The sequence below is a fragment of the Carassius auratus genome, chromosome 16 (genome assembly GCF_003368295.1).
Source record: "Carassius auratus strain Wakin chromosome 16, ASM336829v1, whole genome shotgun sequence".
In the NCBI taxonomy this organism is placed as follows: Eukaryota; Metazoa; Chordata; class Actinopteri; order Cypriniformes; family Cyprinidae; genus Carassius; species Carassius auratus.
In genome coordinates, this window is record NC_039258.1 from 8365157 (window position 1) to 8386765 (window position 21609).

General features: G+C 36.7%; 2 protein-coding genes across 2 annotated transcripts; both read left to right on the plus strand.

Annotated features, from left to right (window-relative positions):
- The first annotated feature begins 8432 nt into the window (after positions 1-8432).
- LOC113116002 (CTP synthase 1-like) lies at positions 8433-17935 on the plus strand. Its single transcript, XM_026283804.1, has 17 exons — positions 8433-8591; positions 9949-10127; positions 10329-10499; positions 11412-11512; positions 11600-11716; positions 11815-11898; positions 12007-12239; positions 12344-12476; positions 12763-12851; positions 16553-16647; positions 16751-16813; positions 16889-16932; positions 17023-17119; positions 17214-17269; positions 17349-17445; positions 17525-17669; positions 17760-17935. The coding sequence occupies exons 2-17, from the start codon at positions 9959-9961 to the stop codon at positions 17836-17838; spliced, it is 1773 nt and encodes a 590-aa protein (XP_026139589.1). The 5' UTR covers positions 8433-8591; positions 9949-9958; the 3' UTR covers positions 17839-17935.
- A 458-nt stretch (positions 17936-18393) lies between these two features.
- Positions 18394-21503, plus strand: LOC113116004 (transcription initiation factor TFIID subunit 12-like). Its single transcript, XM_026283806.1, has 6 exons — positions 18394-18549; positions 19004-19236; positions 19323-19400; positions 20171-20285; positions 20469-20557; positions 20658-21503. Exons 2-6 carry the CDS (start codon positions 19066-19068, stop codon positions 20691-20693), a joined length of 489 nt encoding a protein of 162 aa, XP_026139591.1. The 5' UTR covers positions 18394-18549; positions 19004-19065; the 3' UTR covers positions 20694-21503.
- Positions 21504-21609: the final 106 nt, after the last annotated feature.

A 21609-nucleotide genomic window follows, 5' to 3' on the forward strand; every position in this document is an offset into this window, starting at 1 on the left:
TGAGATGATTCACTGAATAAATGATCATGTCCAGTGTATATGCAACCATCTTTCAAAAGGCATTAAATTGTGCAAATATATGATAATGGTGATGCATTTAATATGCATTGCAATAGCTAACAACTTTTTACGAAGCAGACTGTGCAAATTTATATTGATTTGATATGGTTGTATAGATTTTATATGACTGTGCATCTTTATATTGACATAAATCAGATTTAAAGTAAATATCAGTTGCTCTGTTGTTATTGTTTTGCCATATCCTAAAATGACCTTACTGAAAAACCTTTATTAGATTTACCTGAATACCTTCATATCATTTGACACATTTTCTCATAGCACAACAGTCTCAGTCTGCCTCCGTGTCCTCCATTGCTGCAGACATTGGTTCTCCAGAGCAATCTGTCAGTCCCGTGTGATGGTGACATCTGCGTATGGGCGACTTGAGGATTAACACTTAACAAAAGGGCAGCCTGCAACCTCCACCACGACGGGCATGTAGTTCATGTGACACACACAAGCCTGTCTGACATCTCACATTTTGCACATTATGGGTTTTAAGACTATGTGTGTTTTTAGGCTTCTAACATTTTGTTTACATGAAACTGTCCAATGCAGCTATAATCCATTCCTTCTGGTAACTACATCTGTGATGTAAAAACTGCAAATCAGTGTATTTAGCACCAGCTTTCAAATGCATATCGGAAAACAATTCATCTGTCAGAGTTTAAAAAGCATGCTTATGTCAAATTTGTGGCATTTAGATTGTCAGTAAAATAACTCTACATTGCGAGTTTTCTAATATGTATTTAAATTATGCAAAGAGTGCAGTGTGCTTCAGAGATTTGTAGGTCGTTTTCCCTCGCTGTTTTGACTCCATGGGTGAGGACACAGTCTCTTGGACGGTACCTGGGCGACAGGTGGCGAATCAGCAGTGCTTCCCTCCTCCTAATGTGTGTGTGTGTGTGTGTGTGTGTGTGTGTGTTAGAAGCAATGGAGATTAGAACACAAAATTAGCCCAGACCTTCTGAGTAATTTATATGAAATATGTGATCATTTATGTTTATTTGGTGTAGGGATTCATTTGAGCTCAAACAGTGCTGGCAACCCTAAGGTCAGGGGTTTGATCCCCAGCATAAAGGATATATGTTGAGTGCTTCATCTTTGAAATCTTTACAAATGTTTCATAATTAACACTAGATCCATGCTACAGTAGAAAAAGTAGCCAACTACTTTAGTTTAGTTAAAAGAGCAGTATTTATCCAACACAAAACTATAAGGATATCAATTAAGGTGACAGCAAACTGTTTAAAATTCAACAAGCATGCAGTAAAGTAACAGTCACTTATGTTATAAAAGATTTAGATTTCAAATAAACACTGCTCTTTTGAGCTTTTTATTCATTGAATATTCCAGAAAAAAGTAACTGTTTAATTTACTGTTTAATTATAGGCTATACTTAGATAATGTAAAACAATGTAAGCATAACTTTGTGAACCAATAGTAAACAAATAGTGCTGTCTTTGAATTTTGAGAAAAAAAAAAATGTAAAGGTGCTGCTGGAAGATTTAGGAATAAAATTGTGTAATGATTCGATTGTTTAATAATATACGTTGATCATATAAGAAGTGTTTCAAGCACCAAATCAGCATATTAAAATGATTTCTGAAGGATCATGTGACACTAAATACCGGAGTACTGTAAAAAAAAAAAAAAAAAACAGTTGCTGCCTTAAAGTTATTTCAACTTCATAAATATTAGACCGACTTTTAAAATGTTGAATCTCATATAACTTCAAAATAATTGTAACCAATTTCAACTGCATTTTTAATGAGTTAAAATAATGGAAAAGCATGATATCATTTTAATTTTTATTTATGTTTATTTATATCATGATAAATAAAAAAATGAATAAATAAAAATAATAATATTTGACAATATAACTATTTAGATAAATGCAGCTTTGATGAGCATAAGAGACTTTAAAAACATAAAAATATTACATCGTCAAACTTTTGTACGGTTATATGTATATATTGACTGGCTGACATTTTATTTCACAGCTACTCACAAACATATAGAGTTTTGTTTTAACTTCCTATTATCCAAAAGTCATTTTCACTACAGTTGATACATAAGACACAGAATGTGTCAGTTTCATTGGTTTGAAACGAGAGTGTGAGTTTGTAGTGTGAGACGAGAGACATGAAAGTAGTTTCATTTAACTGGTGGAACAGTGCAACATCACACCGCTGAATATTTCAGCGAATCATGGAACGATATTATTCAGCCTATATAACAGAAGCAAACAAAGAGTGTGAGAGTTTTAGGAATAAAACTGTGCAATGATTTAAAAGTATTTGGAGAGATTGTGAAACACCGTGGGCATCTCGAGGCTCTCTTGTCATGCTGTCTACTCTCAAGCAAGGGATAGTATTGTTTGTTCATATGTACATAACAAAATGATTAGATAAGAGACCGAGTGACAAAGAGTCTCTTGTCCACGAGTTTAACATCTGACTTGTGAATGGTGTGTGTTCTAGGTTTGCTGGCGCAGGATCACATGCCAAAGGTTTCACCAAATCTGGAGTTCATACATGACATAAGTCTGCATTGACCGAACACTATTTCATCTCATTTGTCTTAAAACCGGTTAAAAGACCAGTTGTTCAAAGTCAGATCTCCTTCTCTCAACACAAACACACAGTAGCATTCAGAATATAAACTTGCAGCCTTTCGTTTAGACACTAATCCATAATTTGCTTCTCGTAGCTGTTTATGCTAAATACATGAGCAGGGTGTGTTTACACCAAAAAACAAACCATAGTGCATGTGTTTTCACTTAATTGCACAATCCTCTCATTTCCAGACCTCCCCAAAACACGAGCAGTTTTGTGAAGGCGGTCTGTGTGAGCAGTGAGCACACTTGTGTCTGTAATAACACAGGTGACCAGACTCATAAAATAGGGCAAAATGATATTTTAGAGCATTAAAGTGATTTAGGGATATCTCTTGTACAGGGTTTGTTTAGTTAAAATGGAGATTATTCTTTCAGCACAACACACTCTCTCTCTCATTTCGCCCGCCTTCATAATCAAATTAGGGCTCATTCCAGGCAGAGGGCTCTGGTCGTGCACAGGCGCAGTCGACTACGCCCTCCGACTGCATTTGTTTTCCTCATAAATTGTGGCTTTTACTGAGAGGATGTTGTGGGTGGATTCGGAGCTCACAGGCCTGTAAAAGTGGACATTAGATTGTCTTCGTTCTGTCATGCCAGTGAGACACCTTTATTTGCATAAATGCAAATAATAATAAATGCAAACCGTTGTCATGATCGTAATCTATATACATTACACACTGTTTCCAGAAATAGATGGGGTTTCCTTAGCATGAATTTGTAACTTTCCCCATTAAAAAAGTTTATACATAATTAAATGAATTGCTCTTTAAAGAACACAATTTTTAATCAATACTGTGCATATTAGCTGTTAAGAGATAAAAATAAATTACATATATACCCATTTAGATTCAAGACAACTTTGCATACACTAAATGCTATTATTACATATATGCTACTACTAAAATTTTTCTTATTATTAACAATATATATATAAATGCTATGTTATTTTAATGTTTATCTTTATACAACAATATAAAACAGAAGCTGGATTTTATTTTATTTGATGATAATAATAATAATAATAATAATAATAATAATAATAATAATACACTAATATATACTATTTATTTATTTTCTGAAATTAATATTAATTTTTTTTTCCATTGTTGTTTCAAATAAATAAGTAAAAAAGAAATACATAACAGAAAACATAAGTGTCATGATTCTGCCCTCGTGTCCTTGATTTTTCCTAGTCTTGAGGCAGGATCATGACAGACCCGTGTTTTGTGTACAAGCGCATGGCCTTGTCTTTGGGCCATGTGCTTGTGTTGTCTCGTTCCCTTGCCCCGCCCCCCTTGTTAACCTAGTCGTGTCTTGATTGTCCTATCTGTAACACCTGTCGTGTCTTGATTAGTACCCCTATTTAGATCTCCTAGTGTGCTCTGTCCTGCGTCGGTTCATTGTCATTGTGATTGTACCTCAACTGTGTTCTGCAATTGTGATTGTGTGTGAGATTGTGCTGTACCCGCTGAAGTCCTTGTATTACCGTGAGTGTTTATAGTTAGTATTTAGAGTCCTTGTTTATCTTGTCAGTCCAGTCCTGTTTTAGTTATTTAGTCTTTACCTTGCTCCGTGTTTTCCCCCTCGTGGGTTTTGTTTTCCCCTTTTTGTAATAAACCCTTTGTTTGAGAATCCCTGTCTGCACCTGAGTTCCTCCCTTACCAATACCTGACAGAATGAACCGACCACAAAGGAACTCAGCAGACAGGAGGCAATGCTGGATGGCATCAGCCAGCCAGCGAGATTGTTTTGAGGGCTCTCGCCTTGTGGTGTTCCGGGGGACCAGGGGAGGTCGTTCCGGAGCGAGCGGGCGAGAGGAGGAGCCCCAGAGGTCCCCACCTACCCAGCTGCCCACGGTCCCAGAGGGTCGTGTCCTGGCCGTGGCAACCCTGGGGGATCAGGCAAGTCCCCCCCAGAGTCCTGAGGCACCTCCCACTACCTTCAGTCTCCCCAACAAGCGAGGGAGACGGTTTTCATGGGAGTCGGCTTCAGAGTCTTCGGCGTCCGAGTCTGCCCTGTCCGAGACCAAACTCCCCCAACCCGCCTCTGACCCAGCTGTAGCCTCTGCACCGCGCCCGAGGAGGAAGAGGAAGAAGAAGGGGCCTGCCGGTCCTGTGACCCTGTCTCCTCCCGAGCCAGCAGCGGTGAGCGTGCCTGAGCCAGCAGCGGTGAGCGCTGGCGTGCCCGTGCCAGCAGCGGAGAGAGCTGGCGTGCCTGAGCCAGCAGCGGTGGGCGTGCCCGAGCCAGCAGCGGTGGGCGTGCCCGAGCCAGCAGCGGTGGGCGTGCCCGAGCCAGCAGCGGTGGGCGTGCCCGAGCCAGCAGCGGTGGGCGTGCCCGAGCCAGCAGCGGTGAGCGTGCCCGAGCCAGCAACAGTGAGCGTGCCCGAGCCGGCAAAGAAGAGAGCTGCAGTCGTGAGAGCGGAGGAGAGAGCCGCGGCCGACTCTGCAGCAAAGACTCTTGTACAGTCGGTCTCATCCCATAAGGAGCTGCCTATTATCCTAGCTGCTAAAGCTTTTTCTGATTATTTGTCCAGTCTTGTCCAAATTTTAGAAGTCCCCGTCAGTCCTGTTTTGTCCCCTGACCCTGTCCCCAGAAGTCCTAAGTGTCCAGCCGTTGTCTCCCCGTGTCCCGTTGATGTGGCCCCGTGTCCCGTTGATGTGGCCCCGTGTCCCGTTGATGTGGCCCCGTGTCCCGTTGATGTCTCCCGTGTCCTGTTAATGTTGCCCCGTGTCCCGTAGGTGTCCCGTGTCCTGTTGTCCCCCCGTGTCCAGTAGATGTTGTCCCCTCGTGTCCAGTAGATGTCGTCTCCCCGCGTCCCGTAAGTCTTGCCCCGCGTCCCGTAAGTGTTGCCCCGCGTCCCTTGTCTGCTCCCGTCATGTCCCCGGTCAGTTGTCCCGAGACCCCTCCCCGCCCCTCACCACCCAGACCTGCCCGTACCCCCCGTCGTCAGCCTTTGTCCTGTCCTCCTAAGATTCCTACCCCTCCCACCCGCCCTGGTCTGTCCCCCATGAACTTTGTGGTCCCGCCCCCTCCCCTTCCCTGTTTGTTTTTTTTATTTGTCACCCTAACCCTGCCGTCGTGTATTCATGTCTGCCTTTGTTATTATTTGTCATGTCTTGTTGGTTTGTGTCGGTGTCCCAGTCCGTCATGTCAGTCATGTCTCGTGTTTGATGTTCCCTTGAGGAGCGTCTGGAAGCCGCTCCTTAAGGGAGGGGTTCTGTCATGATTCTGCCCTCGTGTCCTTGATTTTTCCTAGTCTTGAGGCAGGATCATGACAGACCCGTGTTTTGTGTACAAGCGCATGGCCTTGTCTTTGGGCCATGTGCTTGTGTTGTCTCGTTCCCTTGCCCCGCCCCCCTTGTTAACCTAGTCGTGTCTTGATTGTCCTATCTGTAACACCTGTCGTGTCTTGATTATTACCCCTATTTAGATCTCCTAGTGTGCTCTGTCCTGCGTCGGGTCATTGTGATTGTACCTCAACTGTGTTCTGCAATTGTGATTGTGTGTGAGATTGTGCTGTACCCGCTGAAGTCCTTGTATTACCGTGAGTGTTTATAGTTAGTATTTAGAGTCCTTGTTTATCTTGTCAGTCCAGTCCTGTTTTAGTTATTTAGTCTTTACCTTGCTCCGTGTTTTCCCCCTCGTGGGTTTTGTTTTCCCCTTTTTGTAATAAACCCTTTGTTTGAGAATCCCTGTCTGCACCTGGGTTCCTCCCTTACCAATACCTGACAATAAGATGATAATGATTAATGATAATAATAATAATACACTAATATATACTATTTATTTATTTATAATTTTTTGGTTTCTGTCATTAAAATCAAAACTAAATAGAAAATGCATTTGATCTTTTCTGTTGATGTATATAAAATTAATTGAAAAACAGATGTATTGTAAATTATTATTATTATTACTACAACTATTAATTAAATCATGTGTTTAACTTGTATAAGTATAAAGATTATTTACATTTCTATCAAAATTGGACATACACAATAAACAAAATAATCTCTGCCTATCCGTATTGGTCATAAAAAAATAAATAAAACACAGTATGTTTAAATGTGTATAATGACTTTTCTTTTGCGTGATACTTCATCCACACCGTCGGCTGTCAAGCCCAAGACCGTCTTTTCTGTGAGTGTGGCATAAACAAAAAATTTAGTGCATCTGAAATACGTTTAAAGTATAATAACACAACATCCCATTTAAACCACATTTTCAAAATATTTGCCCAAAAGATGCACTTGATGAGCTTACATAAGGCCAACAGCTTTACATGTGAGTCTCGTTCAGAGGATGGAGCTCAGCAAACACAAATACAGTTTGTTCTGGCATAATTACCTCCAACGCTTATGTAAGTCCTATGTGACACACCTTACTGAGAAGCCTAAACCAGGGACAGAGTGCTATAATTAGATAAATAATAATCAAACCTAAACCCAGCTGTCGCCAGGAGAGACACAACTCGGCTATTGACTGAAATGTTATATAAAGGATTGGATGAATTATAGTCTCTGAATAATTCATTTGGTCTCTACACTTTTGGAGGAAAGCACTGGTGCTATATTCAGTCATAGTGATGGATGACTCATTTTCAGCTGCTAATCATTACTCGATTATTAATTTCTGGGTTGGAGGGAAGAGGACTATGTGAACGTCTGTCATGTTTCACAAGCACATATCATTTAAAATGAGGTACTTGGCAAAACTAATCAGCTTTGATGTGTTTGGTTCTTGCAATGTATCCAATATACTTCCATCATGTTCTCATATAAGAATATTGCTGTTCACAACTGGATGAAAAAAAGATGTGTATGATTGGTTTTGGATCTTCAATGTTTCTCATGGCGTCGCCTGGCGCCATCTAGTGGTTATAAATATATAGAATCCTGAGTGGTAGATTAATCATAATGGCAAACAATATATATTAATAGCATCTACATAATTTTCTTCAAGGTAAAATATCGGTGTTTTATTAAGATTCTCAAGTAACCTGGATTTTTATTTTTTTTATTTTTTAATTCATTGTAAAATTACTACAATTTTAATAAAACAAGGGATTTCTTCATACAAATATTTATCTAATATTGACATATAGGCAACTTTATATATTTTTTGTAAACCCTTTAATTTACTGACTTAATCAGAATTAGATTAAAAATTAAACCATTGAAAAATGCGGCGTTTTCAAAAATCCCGCTGCCCGCGCAACTCCTCCCTGTTTTTAATACAGTCTCCTCCCGCTTGAGTACGTAGACGCCAACGTGACGTCAGATGCCGCAAGATATTTTATTCTAGTGTTCCCACTCTAGTGGATTCTAGTGCAACAATTTATCTATGTAAATATGTACCAATGCTACGTGTTTTCATGACAACAAAGAACAGCCTACTCGTTGCAACTTCGGTGTTTTGACGATGTTAAAATAGAACTCGAAATCTTGAAAGGAACTGATCAGGTTTACACATCGACTCTAAAATACCAAGGGAGTTAGTAGTACTAAGTGGAATTAGACCGGTGATATCGTTCTAAACCACAGCACAGCCTGGCAGTGGTGGAATGTGAGCCCATTCCTCCATTTAGCTTATGTTTATTCAAGGAACAGCAACTGTATATAAACATACTTAAAAAATAGACTGAATCGATGTAATGCAGTGATAGCATGCAGAAATGATGCGATAGGATATCGCTTTATGCTATTTTAAGGCGTTCACTCTAGGCTTCTATCAATTCAAGTGAGAGTGGCAAAGCTAGAATTGAAACTCAGCATCGAATTCCTCACCACGTGTTGTTTTGGCGCTTTACCGCATTCCGCTGACACCCAAACAAACGTGTCGCGATGATGGCTCGTGGTTCGTGAATCGGTTGATGTTTTTAATCTTCGGTTTTATATTTTACTTTTGAGTTCAGGTACGGTTAACATTCAGTTTATGCTCTATTTCTGCTTTCATTGCACCTCATTCACTTTTACTGACATGGACGTTTACTGCAGTGTTATGTAATCTATTCGCGTCTCTAATGGCTTTCAATTATAAGACTATTAAAAGACATTGCGAAACGCTCTTGTGATTACACACTTTATGTTGTTAGAGATTCATTAGTGAATGACGCTTTGGCGTATTTGGCTTTTGTTTACAAGGTCATCGTTGTTTACATTTGGTCTTTTTCTTATCATCATCTGCTTGGGTGTTGCAGAGTTTGGCACGGTCGTTATAAATGTATTGTTATTGTGTGTCTTATTGTCTGTCTTCCCGCAAAAAATATAATTAATGATTTACTTCCTTGTCTCAGTGTCACTTTTTGTGTCACAAGGTGTTTGATTGTTCTTTTGTGTGTGTGTGTGTGTGTGTGTTTAAATCTTGTTTTCATTTTCAGATAAAAATACAAAAATTAATGTGATACAAAGCACAAAGTTCACCTTTTCAAATTTCACGTCTTTGTGCTTAAATTACACGCTTTTGTTCTTCTGTTGTAAGTTTCTTTGAATAAAATCATCTGCTAAATGTATTTAAGGGGAAATTATTATATATAATAAATATCATACTATCTGAGCACACACACACATATATAGATATATAGTAAATAAATATGCTAATATTATGTGTTCAGAGGGTTATGTGTGATTTTATATTTTAATTATTTGATATAAATGTTTATATATATATATATATATATAATATTATAGTGTCCCTCTGTGAAATCCAGGCTAAAGTCTCAAAATCTTATTATGAGATAACAAGCGTCAAAGTTTGATTTCAACCATCACAATGATTTCAATCTTTGATATGGTCTTACTCAGTCAATATTAATGCTATCAATGCTATGTTTTTACAGAATGTTCTTTACCTTATGAAGTATGATTGTATGTAAAAAAAAAAAAAAAAAAAAAAAACAGTAAATCTGCAAAAACATGACTATCTGGGTTTTCACAGCCAAGGTCACATTTATAAAAAAAAAAAAAAAAAAAAATCCATAACAGTATAGATTATGCTAAAAATATTTAATAACTAGATAATCACATTTTATAAAACTATTAAAATGTAAAAAAAAAAAAAAAATTTAAATGCTAAAAATTGTAGTTCATAAATTTACTTGTTCATCATAGAAGAGCTGTATTCAAGGGATTAATATGAATTGCATTGCAAAATATGTTACTGACCCGCTTACATTTTATTCTGAACTTCAGATATGTAACATCATATATTTGTGGCTGATTGTTATTACATCATTGTTGAAATAAACACCACTTTCTTTCCCAATCTGATAGACGCTGTTGAATGATGAAGTACATACTGGTGACAGGCGGTGTGATATCTGGCATTGGGAAAGGGATCATAGCCAGCAGTGTGGGCACCATACTCAAATCATGTGGCCTGCATGTCACTGCTATCAAAATCGACCCCTACATCAACATCGATGCAGGCACTTTCTCTCCTTATGAACATGGTAAGTGCAGGCTGCTTAATTTGGATTATTATGTTTACGATACATAAATAAGAACTGCTACATGAGACATTTGTTTTTTGCAAAATTGGTTAGTCATTATTTTGGGCTGCAGCATGTCATACTGAAGGCTCTGATGGCTGTCTTTTGTTTCTATCAGTATCCTCATGCCAGTGTCAATCTCTGTGACGTTCTGTTTAACAGGTGAAGTGTTTGTGCTGGATGATGGCGGCGAGGTGGACTTGGATTTAGGGAACTATGAACGTTTTCTGGACATCCGGCTAACCAGGGACAACAATTTGACAACGGGGAAGATCTATCAGTCTGTTATAAACAAGGAGAGGAGAGGGGATTACTTGGGTAAAACTGTACAAGGTGAGTTACACAATGTCACGAGGTTGTTTGGAACATAAATATGAAGTATGGCATGAGGAAACAGGATTATATCAGTCTTGTCTGAGTTTGAACCTGAAATGTACCGCATTCTGTAATATACAGCCGTACCATACACTACTATTACTATGCTATTAATATTTGGAGTCTGTAATTTTTTAGTTTTTTTGAAAGAAGTCTCTTATGCTCACTAAAGCTTCATTTATTTGATCAAATATTGTAATAATTTGAAATAGCGATATCATTTAAAATTATTGTTTCTATTTCAGGATATTTTTTTATTTTATAAATAATCTATAGCTGGGATGGCAAAGCTGAATTTTCAGCAACCATTTCTTCAGTTTTCAGTGTCACATGATCCTGTAGAAATGATTCAAATACGATGATTTGGTGCATTTCTAATTATAAATGTTAAACACAGTTGTGCAGCCTAATACATTTGTGTAAACTATAATACCATTTTTCTTTTCAGAATATTCAGAAGCATGCAACTTTCTTTTCATCATTCTTTTATGAATAGAAAGTTGAAAAGAACAGCATTTATTCATAAATGTCTTTACTGTCACTTCTAATCAATTGGTTTCTTTTTAAATAAAATACAATTCTTTATAAAAAAAAATTTAAGAGTAGTATATCTCTCAATTATATGTTGCAAATGTTTTTCTAACAATACAGTACTGAAGCAATTGCATTGCAATAAATTGTCTCATGACAGATGTACCATGATGTTTATTGTACCTTGAAGTATTTGAAAGCACCCACCCTACATTTGCATATCCTCATCTCATTCTATTACAAATGTTAAAGCATCTGTTGCCTGCCATACTTGTTTCTGAAGAGGTTACATAATGGATAATGTGGTGTCACTTAGATGAATATAAATAATTTTCACAGTGGTACCACACATTACCGATGCTATACAAGAAAGGGTCATGAGACAGGCGAAGGTGTCAGTGGACGATGACGGTATTGAACCAGAAGTCTGTGTCATTGAGGTATATAGATATGAATATAGATTTTCACATAAATAAATGAAAATATAATTATAATAAAATTAATTAACAATTTATTTTCCCACACAGCTTGGTGGTACAGTCGGAGATATTGAGAGTATGCCTTTCATTGAAGCTTTTAGACAGTTTCAGTTTAAAGTGAAACGGGAGAATTTTTGTAACATCCATGTCAGTCTTGTACCTCAGGTAAGAGTTTTTTTTTTATCTTTTACTAACAGTTATATTTAAACGTGTTGTTGAAAGGTGCTTTAAAAAACTCCTGTGGTCTTTGGATGTATTTTTAGCCCAATTCAACAGGAGAACAGAAGACCAAACCCACTCAGAACAGTGTTCGGGAGCTTCGTGGACTTGGCCTGTCACCTGATCTCGTCAGTCTTTACTCTCTATTATATGCTATAAAGAACCAATGCAAGTAAAGTCGCTCCAACACATTTTTTTTTGGTGTGTTTCTGGGAATGCATCGTTTTTGTTTGCAGATTGTCTGTCGTTGCTCCACTCCACTGGACACTGCAGTGAAAGAGAAGATCTCCATGTTTTGCCATGTAGAACCTGAACAGGTGATCTGCATTCATGACGTGTCCTCCATCTACAGAGTACCTCTACTCCTAGAGGATCAGGGTATAGTTGACTACTTCTGCCGCAGGCTGGACTTGCCCATTGAGATGAGACCTCGCAAAATGCTCACAAAATGGAAGGAGATGTCAGACCGGTTCGTACTGTTTGGATTCTCCTAACCGTCTCAAAAAATTGTATTCTTCCCAAAATTTCCAAGTTTGATACAGCTGTTTTAAGCAGTCTGTCTGTGTTTCATAGATCTGACCGACTCCTGGAGCAAACCTCCATTGCTTTAGTAGGCAAATACACCAAGCTTTCAGATTCGTATGCATCTGTTATTAAAGCACTGGAGCACTCTGCCCTCGCCATCAACTATAAGCTAGAAGTCAAGGTAAGGAATGCAAGAAGAACTAGAAGATTTCCTGTGCTTCTATGAAGAAGTTGATAGTTTTGCCCCATCTGAGAGTGCCTTTTGAATTTAAATTGTAGTTCTTGCATACTTCACAATATTCGTTTTTTTTTTTTATTAAATTTTTTTACTGTATTTTTTATCAAATATATGCAAATTGGTGACCATAAGAAACTTCTTTCAAAAACGTAGTAAAATCTATATTGCCCCAAATTGTTAAACTGTAATTTTTTACAGTGTGATAGTATAAAACGGTACTTCATTTCAGTACATCGATTCGGCAGACCTAGAGCCAGCAGCGTTGCAGGAGGAGCCGGTGAAGTACCATGAGGCCTGGCAGAAGCTCTGCAGTGCTGAGTGAGTGTACCCCCAAAAACACTAGAAATTACGGTAACCATCTCTGTTTGGTCCATCAACAGAGAACATTCAAATTCAAATATAAGTTTTAATCTACTGGTGTCATATCAGCTCTGGGGGCTCTTAGATAATGTTATCCAATATCCTGGTTTTATTCAGGCATTTAATGGCCTACTCTTTCATTGTAAACAGTACTCAATGATTAAAATCAGGACCTGCTTTTACTGTTTTTCTCATTACAAAAACTGCATTGTGGTTTCCAAAAAATAACCATACATTATGGTTAAAATAGTTTACGAACTACCATTGACTTTGAATTAGTGCTGTCCAACAATTCATTGCGATTAATCACATCCAAAATAAAAGTTTTTGTTTACATATCATATGTGTGTGCTGTGTATATTTATTATCTATATATAAATACACACACATGAACTTTACATTTATATATTAAATATTAAATGTATATAACAAAATTAGTATATTAATGTAAATATATAAATGTAAATCTTTTCAAAACATATAATGTATGTGTGTGTGTGTGTGTGTGTATGTGTGTGTTTATATACACTTAATTATACACAGCACACACACATATACTGTGTAAACAAAAACTATAAAGGTAAAATGACGCCATAAAGATTTGCATGCACAGGGTAATATTTGTGGTAGTGTACAAAAGACTGTAAGCGTAAATTACATTTGCATACAGAAAGTGCAAAGAAAAATATTTGCAGCATTTTACTGTTATTCGTAAGTGTAATGCATGTATTGATTAAACTGCAGCTTCATGCAAACACAAAATAAATATTCTAATAAATTAAATAAATTATTTTGATTGCATTCATTTTCCGTGCTTACACTTTTGACATGTTGTTTTCACCAAAAGACGGTCAAAAGCACTGCAAGCCTGTGAAAATGATTTGCAAGCAAAAACACAAGCTTAAAGAACTGCAAAATGTATTGACTGCATAGAACCAATCTGTACATGTAAAAAAAAAAAAAAATGCAAATGACTCGTTATATATGTAGGGCAAAAACAAGTTCCCAAAAAATTTGATAGAACAGCTTTGTCTTTCTTTTCTCTGTGATTACAATTTTTGCACGATTCTCTCACTAACCGAGTTTTTCAAGCGCGAGGGGGAAGGTGGGTCCACCTTCTTCTTGTAGCCAATCAAATGAGGCTTTCGCTGACTCTCCATTTACTCTTATCTGATTGGTTCAATAAACACAACATATGCCAAGACATTTATCTTCATTTAGTTCAGGATCGTTCTTGCTACCGGAATACTAATTTTTACGTACACATACAGTAAAAAATAAATAAATTAAAATAACAACTTAATTAAAACATGATATTTTATATGTTGTAATTTTTTATGATACTTAAAGGAGGTCTGCAATAGCCTAATACATGCACAATTTACTGATCTACTGATCCATTTTTTTTTTTTTACACAAATTTGGTTAAATAATAATTGAACCAACAGAATAAACAGTAATTTTTTTATTTAAAATGTTGTAATTTAAAGTTTTTTTTGTTTTTTTGTTTTTTTTTTTTACAAATATTACTTTGACATTATTAAAGACATATTTATCAAAGTTTTTGCATTAGTCAAATCTGGACACAAAGAAAGCATTTTGTTACTCCGTCTTGCTTCCTTTAAGAGCTTGATCAATCACATCAAAGTAATCAGAATCAATATTGAAATTAAAAAAATATACAATTGAGTGATAAAATTGGTTTCATAAATAGAAACATAGTCTGATAAATGGCCAAATTCATATTTAAGTAGCTTAATTGGCATAGTAAAAAGGTCACATAACATCGTTTTGATTATAAAGTTTAACATCAGCTCAGTGGTGTAAGCAGATTGTGAAACACATGGGAGTTTAGCCTATAGAGCTCGGGCGTAGACGTCATGGAATGGTGCATTGTGGGTAACGGCGGCCATTTTAGAGGCATCGCAAAGCAGGTTTGTAATAAGATAATAGCCAGTCTCCAGAAAAAGTTATAGAACGTGACAAAAAAAGTTGCCTATACCTATACGGACAAACTTAATAATGAAGCCAAACAACGCTACTTAAAAAAAAAGAGGTTGTAGGCGGAATCGATCCCTATGAACACCAAGCCTCAGTTTCCCTGATAATTTATCCTACCGGGTCTGTGGAGTGAGCGCTTACACCTCCGATCAATTTAAAAATGTCACTTTCACTTTTTAAAAAGTCACTGGAAGCTCACCTGCAGATCATAAATGGATCTGCAAATTAAACGTGGAGAAAACAATCTTTTTCACTAAGGAAATGTTAACATTAACCAAGCATCAGTGGTGACACACACACACACACTTATCAGATTCTGCGAGCTATGAAGCTTGTCTATGCGGGTTTGTTACACTTCAGGAGTAATTACTCACCTATCATACTTGCAAAAATCCACTGTTTTCCTCCGGTAGTTCTGTAATCCGGTATAATATTGACGAACATTCACCTCAGACACAACCCACCATTCACCAAAACAAGACGCTTAACTTCCTATTTTGAAGTTCGTTCCAGTTTTTTTTTTTTTTAAACAAGCTGTTCAAATTTGTTAAATACAGTCAGCACAAAAATATCAAAAAGCAAATTAAGTTCAGGATTGGGTCAAAAGAAAATGTTTAAACAAAAAATACAGACACTAAACTGACTCCCTTACTGGCCAAAAACTAGAGAAAACGTAATGTGTTTGTGTCTGAGTTTGTGTGTGTGTATGTGAGAGAGAGAGAGAGAGACCATACACAACATGTCTCACCATAACTATGTATTATAATATTATCGAAGGTGATGGTTTCCCTCCGTACAGTGGCGACCCAAGCCATCTGACGCCTTTTGGTGATTTCAGACACCTTGTGTTTTTTTTCCAAGTAGGAAAATGTTGAAAACTAATATGATTCACGAGGCGTTTGCCCTGTCGATCATGAAACCGATTACAGCAGTTCACAATACAGCAATACTGAACCATTTTCCAAAAAATAATCAAAATTAATGACCAAATGACCAACGTTACCTAATGCCTACTATACAGTACATCTACTTCTGTACCGCGATTCCCACAATGCATTGCGACGTGACGCAACGATCCCGACCTCTATAGGAATACAGCTTATGAAAGGAGCATGTTTTAATTAAGTTATTTTTACAAATTTTTTTACTGTATGTGCACGTTAAAAGTACCATTCTGATAGCAAGAACAATCCTGAACTAAATGAAGGTACAATTCTTGGCGTATGATGTGTTGATTGAACCAATCAGATAAGAGTAAATGGAGGGTCAGTGAAAGCCTCATTTGATTGGCTACAAGAAGAAGGTGGACCCGCCTTCCCCCTCGCACTTGCAAAACTCGAGCTGTACATATCTGTTTATTTTGGGAACTTGTGCTCTAATACACATAGCGTGGAAAAACTAATGCGGTCAGAAGAATGCAGATCATATTTATTTTGCATGAACCTGCAGTTTCACAATACATGAATTACACTTACGAATAACAGTAAAATGCTGCAAATAATTTTTTACCCACAAATATTACCTTGCGCATGCAAATCTTTCTGACGTCATTTTACCTTCATAAAAAACTTTTATTATGGATGTGATTAATCTCGATTAATCGTTTGACGATTAATATATTCATCTAATGTTCATTTGAATGTTTGCTTGTCTGTTAGTGGGGTTCTTGTTCCTGGAGGCTTCGGTGTGCGAGGCACTGAGGGAAAAATCCAAGCTATTAACTGGGCGAGGAGAAAGAAAAAGCCATTTTTAGGTAACAAAAAACTGTCAGTGCAATCAATGTTAGTGGCAAAATATGATGTAAATAACTAGTTTTTTGACAGCATCTCTTTGGTCATCCCAATCTCGTTTGGCAGGTGTTTGTTTGGGCATGCAGCTGGCAGTGTGTGAATTTGCTCGTAATGTACTTGGCTGGGAAGGTAAGAACACTCAGATTTTATGATATGCCTTTTAAATTAAACTTTGTTTTTATTTAACTGCTATCCTCTTAACAGATGCCAATTCTACAGAATTTGACCCTGAAACAAAACATCCAGTGGTACGTAATGATTTGGTAAAATAAATGAGCAAATCTGAATTATGTTTCTTTTCTTTTTTTTGGTGTGATGAGAGCTTTTTCTGTTATCAGGTGATTGAAATGCCTGAGCACAATCCGGGGCAGATGGGAGGGACCATGCGGTTGGGAAAAAGGCGCACCTTATTTAAAAACACCTCCAGCTTTCTTCGTAAGTTGTGAAAGTCACTCATCAAAAAAATTAGAAACTGATACTGTATTTAAAGGTTTGAAATTGCCATGATATTTTAATTGTTTTGTTGTAGGAAGGCTGTATGGAGATGCTGAATATGTGGACGAAAGGCATCGACATCGCTTTGAGGTCCGGTTAATATTTACAAAACGACTTTTTAAATAATTTATTTCTGCTTGTTTAATTAGTTTATTTTGCGTTTTTCTAGGTGAATCCAGAACTGAAGCAGCACTTTGAGGATAGAGGTTTTCGATTTGTGGGTCAGGACCTGGAGGGGGAGCGAATGGAGATCATTGAACTTGAAGGTCAGTGAATCTCCAGTATCTAAACCTGTCTGGAGAGGTTTTGAGTATTCGTTTCAGCTTGTTTCTTCTGTCACAACAGATCACCCTTATTTTGTCGGAGTCCAGTACCACCCAGAATTCACTTCTCGCCCCATCAAACCCTCACCTCCTTATTTTGGCCTTCTACTGGCAGCATCTGGGAAACTACAGAACTACTTACAAAAAGGATGCCGGCTCTCACCTCGGTAATTTGCCTAATTAACTCTCTTAGAAGATCTTAACTATTGAGAATTGCTACAAACAATATGTCTTACCTTGTTTTTCTTCTCCCTCAGGGACACATACAGTGACCGAAGTGGCAGCAGTTCACCGGACTCAGAGATATCTGAAATCAAATTCCCATCACTTTCTTAAAGTGGAAATAAATTATCATGAAATCAACACTTTCATGACATGAATTACATGTATGAATAAATTAATAAAAAAGTTAATGTGTCCTTTTTAAGCAAAATATGGTGCATGCATACTGTTCTGTCAACAGTGATATATTTAAAAGTTTAAATATTATGGGGCAAGATGAAAAGCATTACACAGTTTTTAAAGTATATTCATGAATTAAAAATAATGTGTCAACATGAAATTCGTGTTATAATATAGCTTTTGATCTTGTCTGTGCAAACATTTTTCAGCTCCTGGTTTGATGGAAAACGACTCCACATAGAGGAAACAGATAATATTCACACCCCTTAAACTGTAATCCCATCCCACACATCTAGTTAGCATTTAGACAAAATGTAAAAACATTACTTTACATCCAAATTATGTTTTTTTTTTTCTTTTCAAACTGAGATAAGAATGAAAAATATAATTTCCATATAACGTAACATATTAAGCTCAAAACATTATTTTATTATAAAACGCTCATTTGTAATAGACAACTGGGCTTTCATTTTGTAAAAACCCATTCTCTGTGATCTCGCGATAATTCAGCAGAGCTCCGTTGAGTCCGTTCGCCAGAAGAGGCGCCTGTAGAAGGAATAACAACATCAATTTAAATTGGCTTTTGAATATTTCCAGCTCATAAACGCCGAAGATGGGTAGATAATACACAATTACTTGGATCAGGTACTACACTAATTCACCATCTAACAGGATTATATAAAACAAAAGGAAAGCATCACGAGACGTGGTCTGGCACAAATGTTTACTTGCTAGATGCTAATATGCTAATCTGAAGTTGATCTTGTGAAGGATTATAGCAACCACGAAAACATCAAATAACATGACTTATTTATTCATTTGCATTTTTAGATTTATTAACATCAGTAGCACATCCGCGTTTTCCCAAGTAACGTTAGTTTAAGTTGATAATCCCAGAAAAAATCAGCGAAGCTAAAAAGCTAAAGTCGTTAGCCTGTAGAACATAGAGATGACAGTTCTGTGATGTTTTTCTTAGTGAGATCTTTGCGTCGAGTGACTCTAGAAGTTCTTAGTTTTTTTTTTTGTGGTACTTAAAAACAATGTATTTAAACTCAAGTATTTAATATTTCTTAATTCCTTTTTTTTTTTTTTTTTGCAGCTGTAGAGACCGCACTCTGGCTTTGAAGAGGCTCCTGACAGATATCTCTCGACTAGCATAGTATGACTCAGTACCCGTCACAGACCAGTCGCTCTAACTTCTTAACTGTTGTGAAAGCAGAAGCCTCTTCAACACCACCCATCTCCACCAACATGGCCAACAGCACCGTCGCCCCCGGGAAAGTTCCAGGCACCCCTGGACCTGCAGGGAGACTGAGCCCTGAAGGCACGCAGGTGAGACCCCAAGCAGTTCAAATCTTTTAGACTTTGCCTCTATTTGTATTTCACATAACATTTACGATCTAATATCCTCCAAACAGGTGCTTAGTAAGAAGAAACTGCAAGATCTTGTGAGAGAAATTGACCCTAATGAGCAACTCGATGAAGATGTGGAGGAGGTAGGTAGACCATATTATAGTAATAGATGTATTTTAAAATAAGATTTACATTTAAATTAAAATGTGAATAATATGTGAATAAATGTGTAAATTAGTTAGTTGATTATTAATATTGTTCCCTATGTATTCATTTTTGTCAGCTCAGAGTTATGATTTGTTTACATTTGTATTATTATAATTTTATTCAGCAAGGATAATTTAATTTAGTCAAAAGTAACAGTAAATACATTTGACAAAGCTGTGAGTTACCTAAATGACTTCTCAATCTTTAGGAAATTAATAATTATTATAATAAAAAACTAAGAAGCATCCCTTTACATCCACAGCTAAAATAAAAATGTGAAATGCTTCCCTAGTTATCCAACATTTCATGTTTATAATTTTAATACTTTTATTCAACAAGGATGCATTAGGTCAAAAGTAATAGTTAAGACATTTATAATGTAAAAAAAAAAAAATCTGTTTCCAATAAATACTGTTCTTTTGAAACTTCTGTTTATTGAAAAATCTTAAATATGTGTATCATGGCTACCACAAAAATAGCAAGCTAAGCAAATGTTTCTAACATAGATTATGAATGTTTATTGTGCAGCAATCATATTAGAAAGATTTCTAAATCTGTCGTTGCAGGAATAAATTGCCTTATGTATTAATTGTAAATTAATTTTTTTTAAAGAGATTTCTTCCAAAAATAGTCAAAATCTTACCAACCCCTAGTAGTGTCCCTCTACTGTTGTCTGTTGGTCCGAGTCATTTCCCTTTCTATTCAGATGCTCTTGCAGATTGCCGATGACTTCATTGAGAGCGTGGTGACGGCGGCTTGCCAACTTGCCCGACACAGGAAGTCAAACACTCTTGAAGTCAAAGATGTCCAGCTACACCTGGGTGAGGTTCTTGCATAGACAGTTCCCAGCATTGAGCACATTGAGCGCATTTTCTATGAATTTATATGAATACACACATTTTTTTATGCTTCCTACATTGAACTCTGTTTTTACATTTTGATTTATTACCATTCTAATGAATAATACAAGGTAATATAGTCCCTAATCCAATATTGCATCACAGAACGACAGTGGAACATGTGGATTCCTGGTTTTGGTTCAGATGAGATCCGACCGTACAAGAAGGCTTGCACCACAGAAGCTCACAAACAGGTCAGCTATCGTTTTTATGCACTTAGACTGAAATGATGAAAAACACATGACTTGCATACCTAAATATCTTTTTCTGTTTTTTTTTTGTTTTTTTTTCCAGAGAATGGCATTGATCCGCAAAACAACCAAAAAGTAGCAAGATCGGAAGCACCAATAAACATTCTTTTTCTGCTAGTTTTGGAAGTGGAGAGGGATTGAACCTATATATATGTTATGTTAATCAGAGAGGCAGAATGTGTTGTACTACTCACAGTACATTTCTGTTGACTTTTTCGCATTCAAAAGGTGCATAGGAAGTGAAGTAAATTGTCTGTACAGTTCACTTTGTGTTAAAACATGTTATTTTGGCACCTTGGTCTCTGACTTGGTGCTATACTGGGGTTTATTATATTACAGGATCTCACGGAATTCTGTGAAAAACATCAGTTGTTTATTGTTTCTCCCATAAACTGTATTTTCATTCATATTTCGTGAATAGCTGACCCGCCATGCAGTCACACAACGTTTGCTCAGCTGGCATTAATAGCTATGCACAATTACAATCACCATGTATCTGATTTGTTCATAGTGTTTGGTGTTATAGACTTCATAACTTAATATTTAGTACTATAGAGGACATCTTAAGTGTGTGATTTTCTAAATGTAAACGGTCATTTTTACCAGATAAATAAATACCACTTCCCCATTTAATTAATTGCATTGGAAGTAGTGACATAATGCAGAATGGTTAATTAGTTCGAGGGAGTAATATATGTGTGATTTATGGGAAATGGTGCATAAACCCTGTCTGCTGTGGGTTTGTGAACAGATTTGATCGTTTCTGTGGAGTTAAACCGAGTATAAACTCTTTTTTTTTCTTTTTTTTTTTTGCCATGTATCACAGTGTTTTACAGTCTCTTGTTTTTCATGAATAAAAAACAACTAATTGTGATTTATTCACACTGAACTCGCTCATATTTTCAGAAATTACATCTAACATAACCTGTTTCAGCAATGCATCTATGTATGGATTTATTAGTGAATAGTTTAACTTAAATACGTTCAGAGTGTCT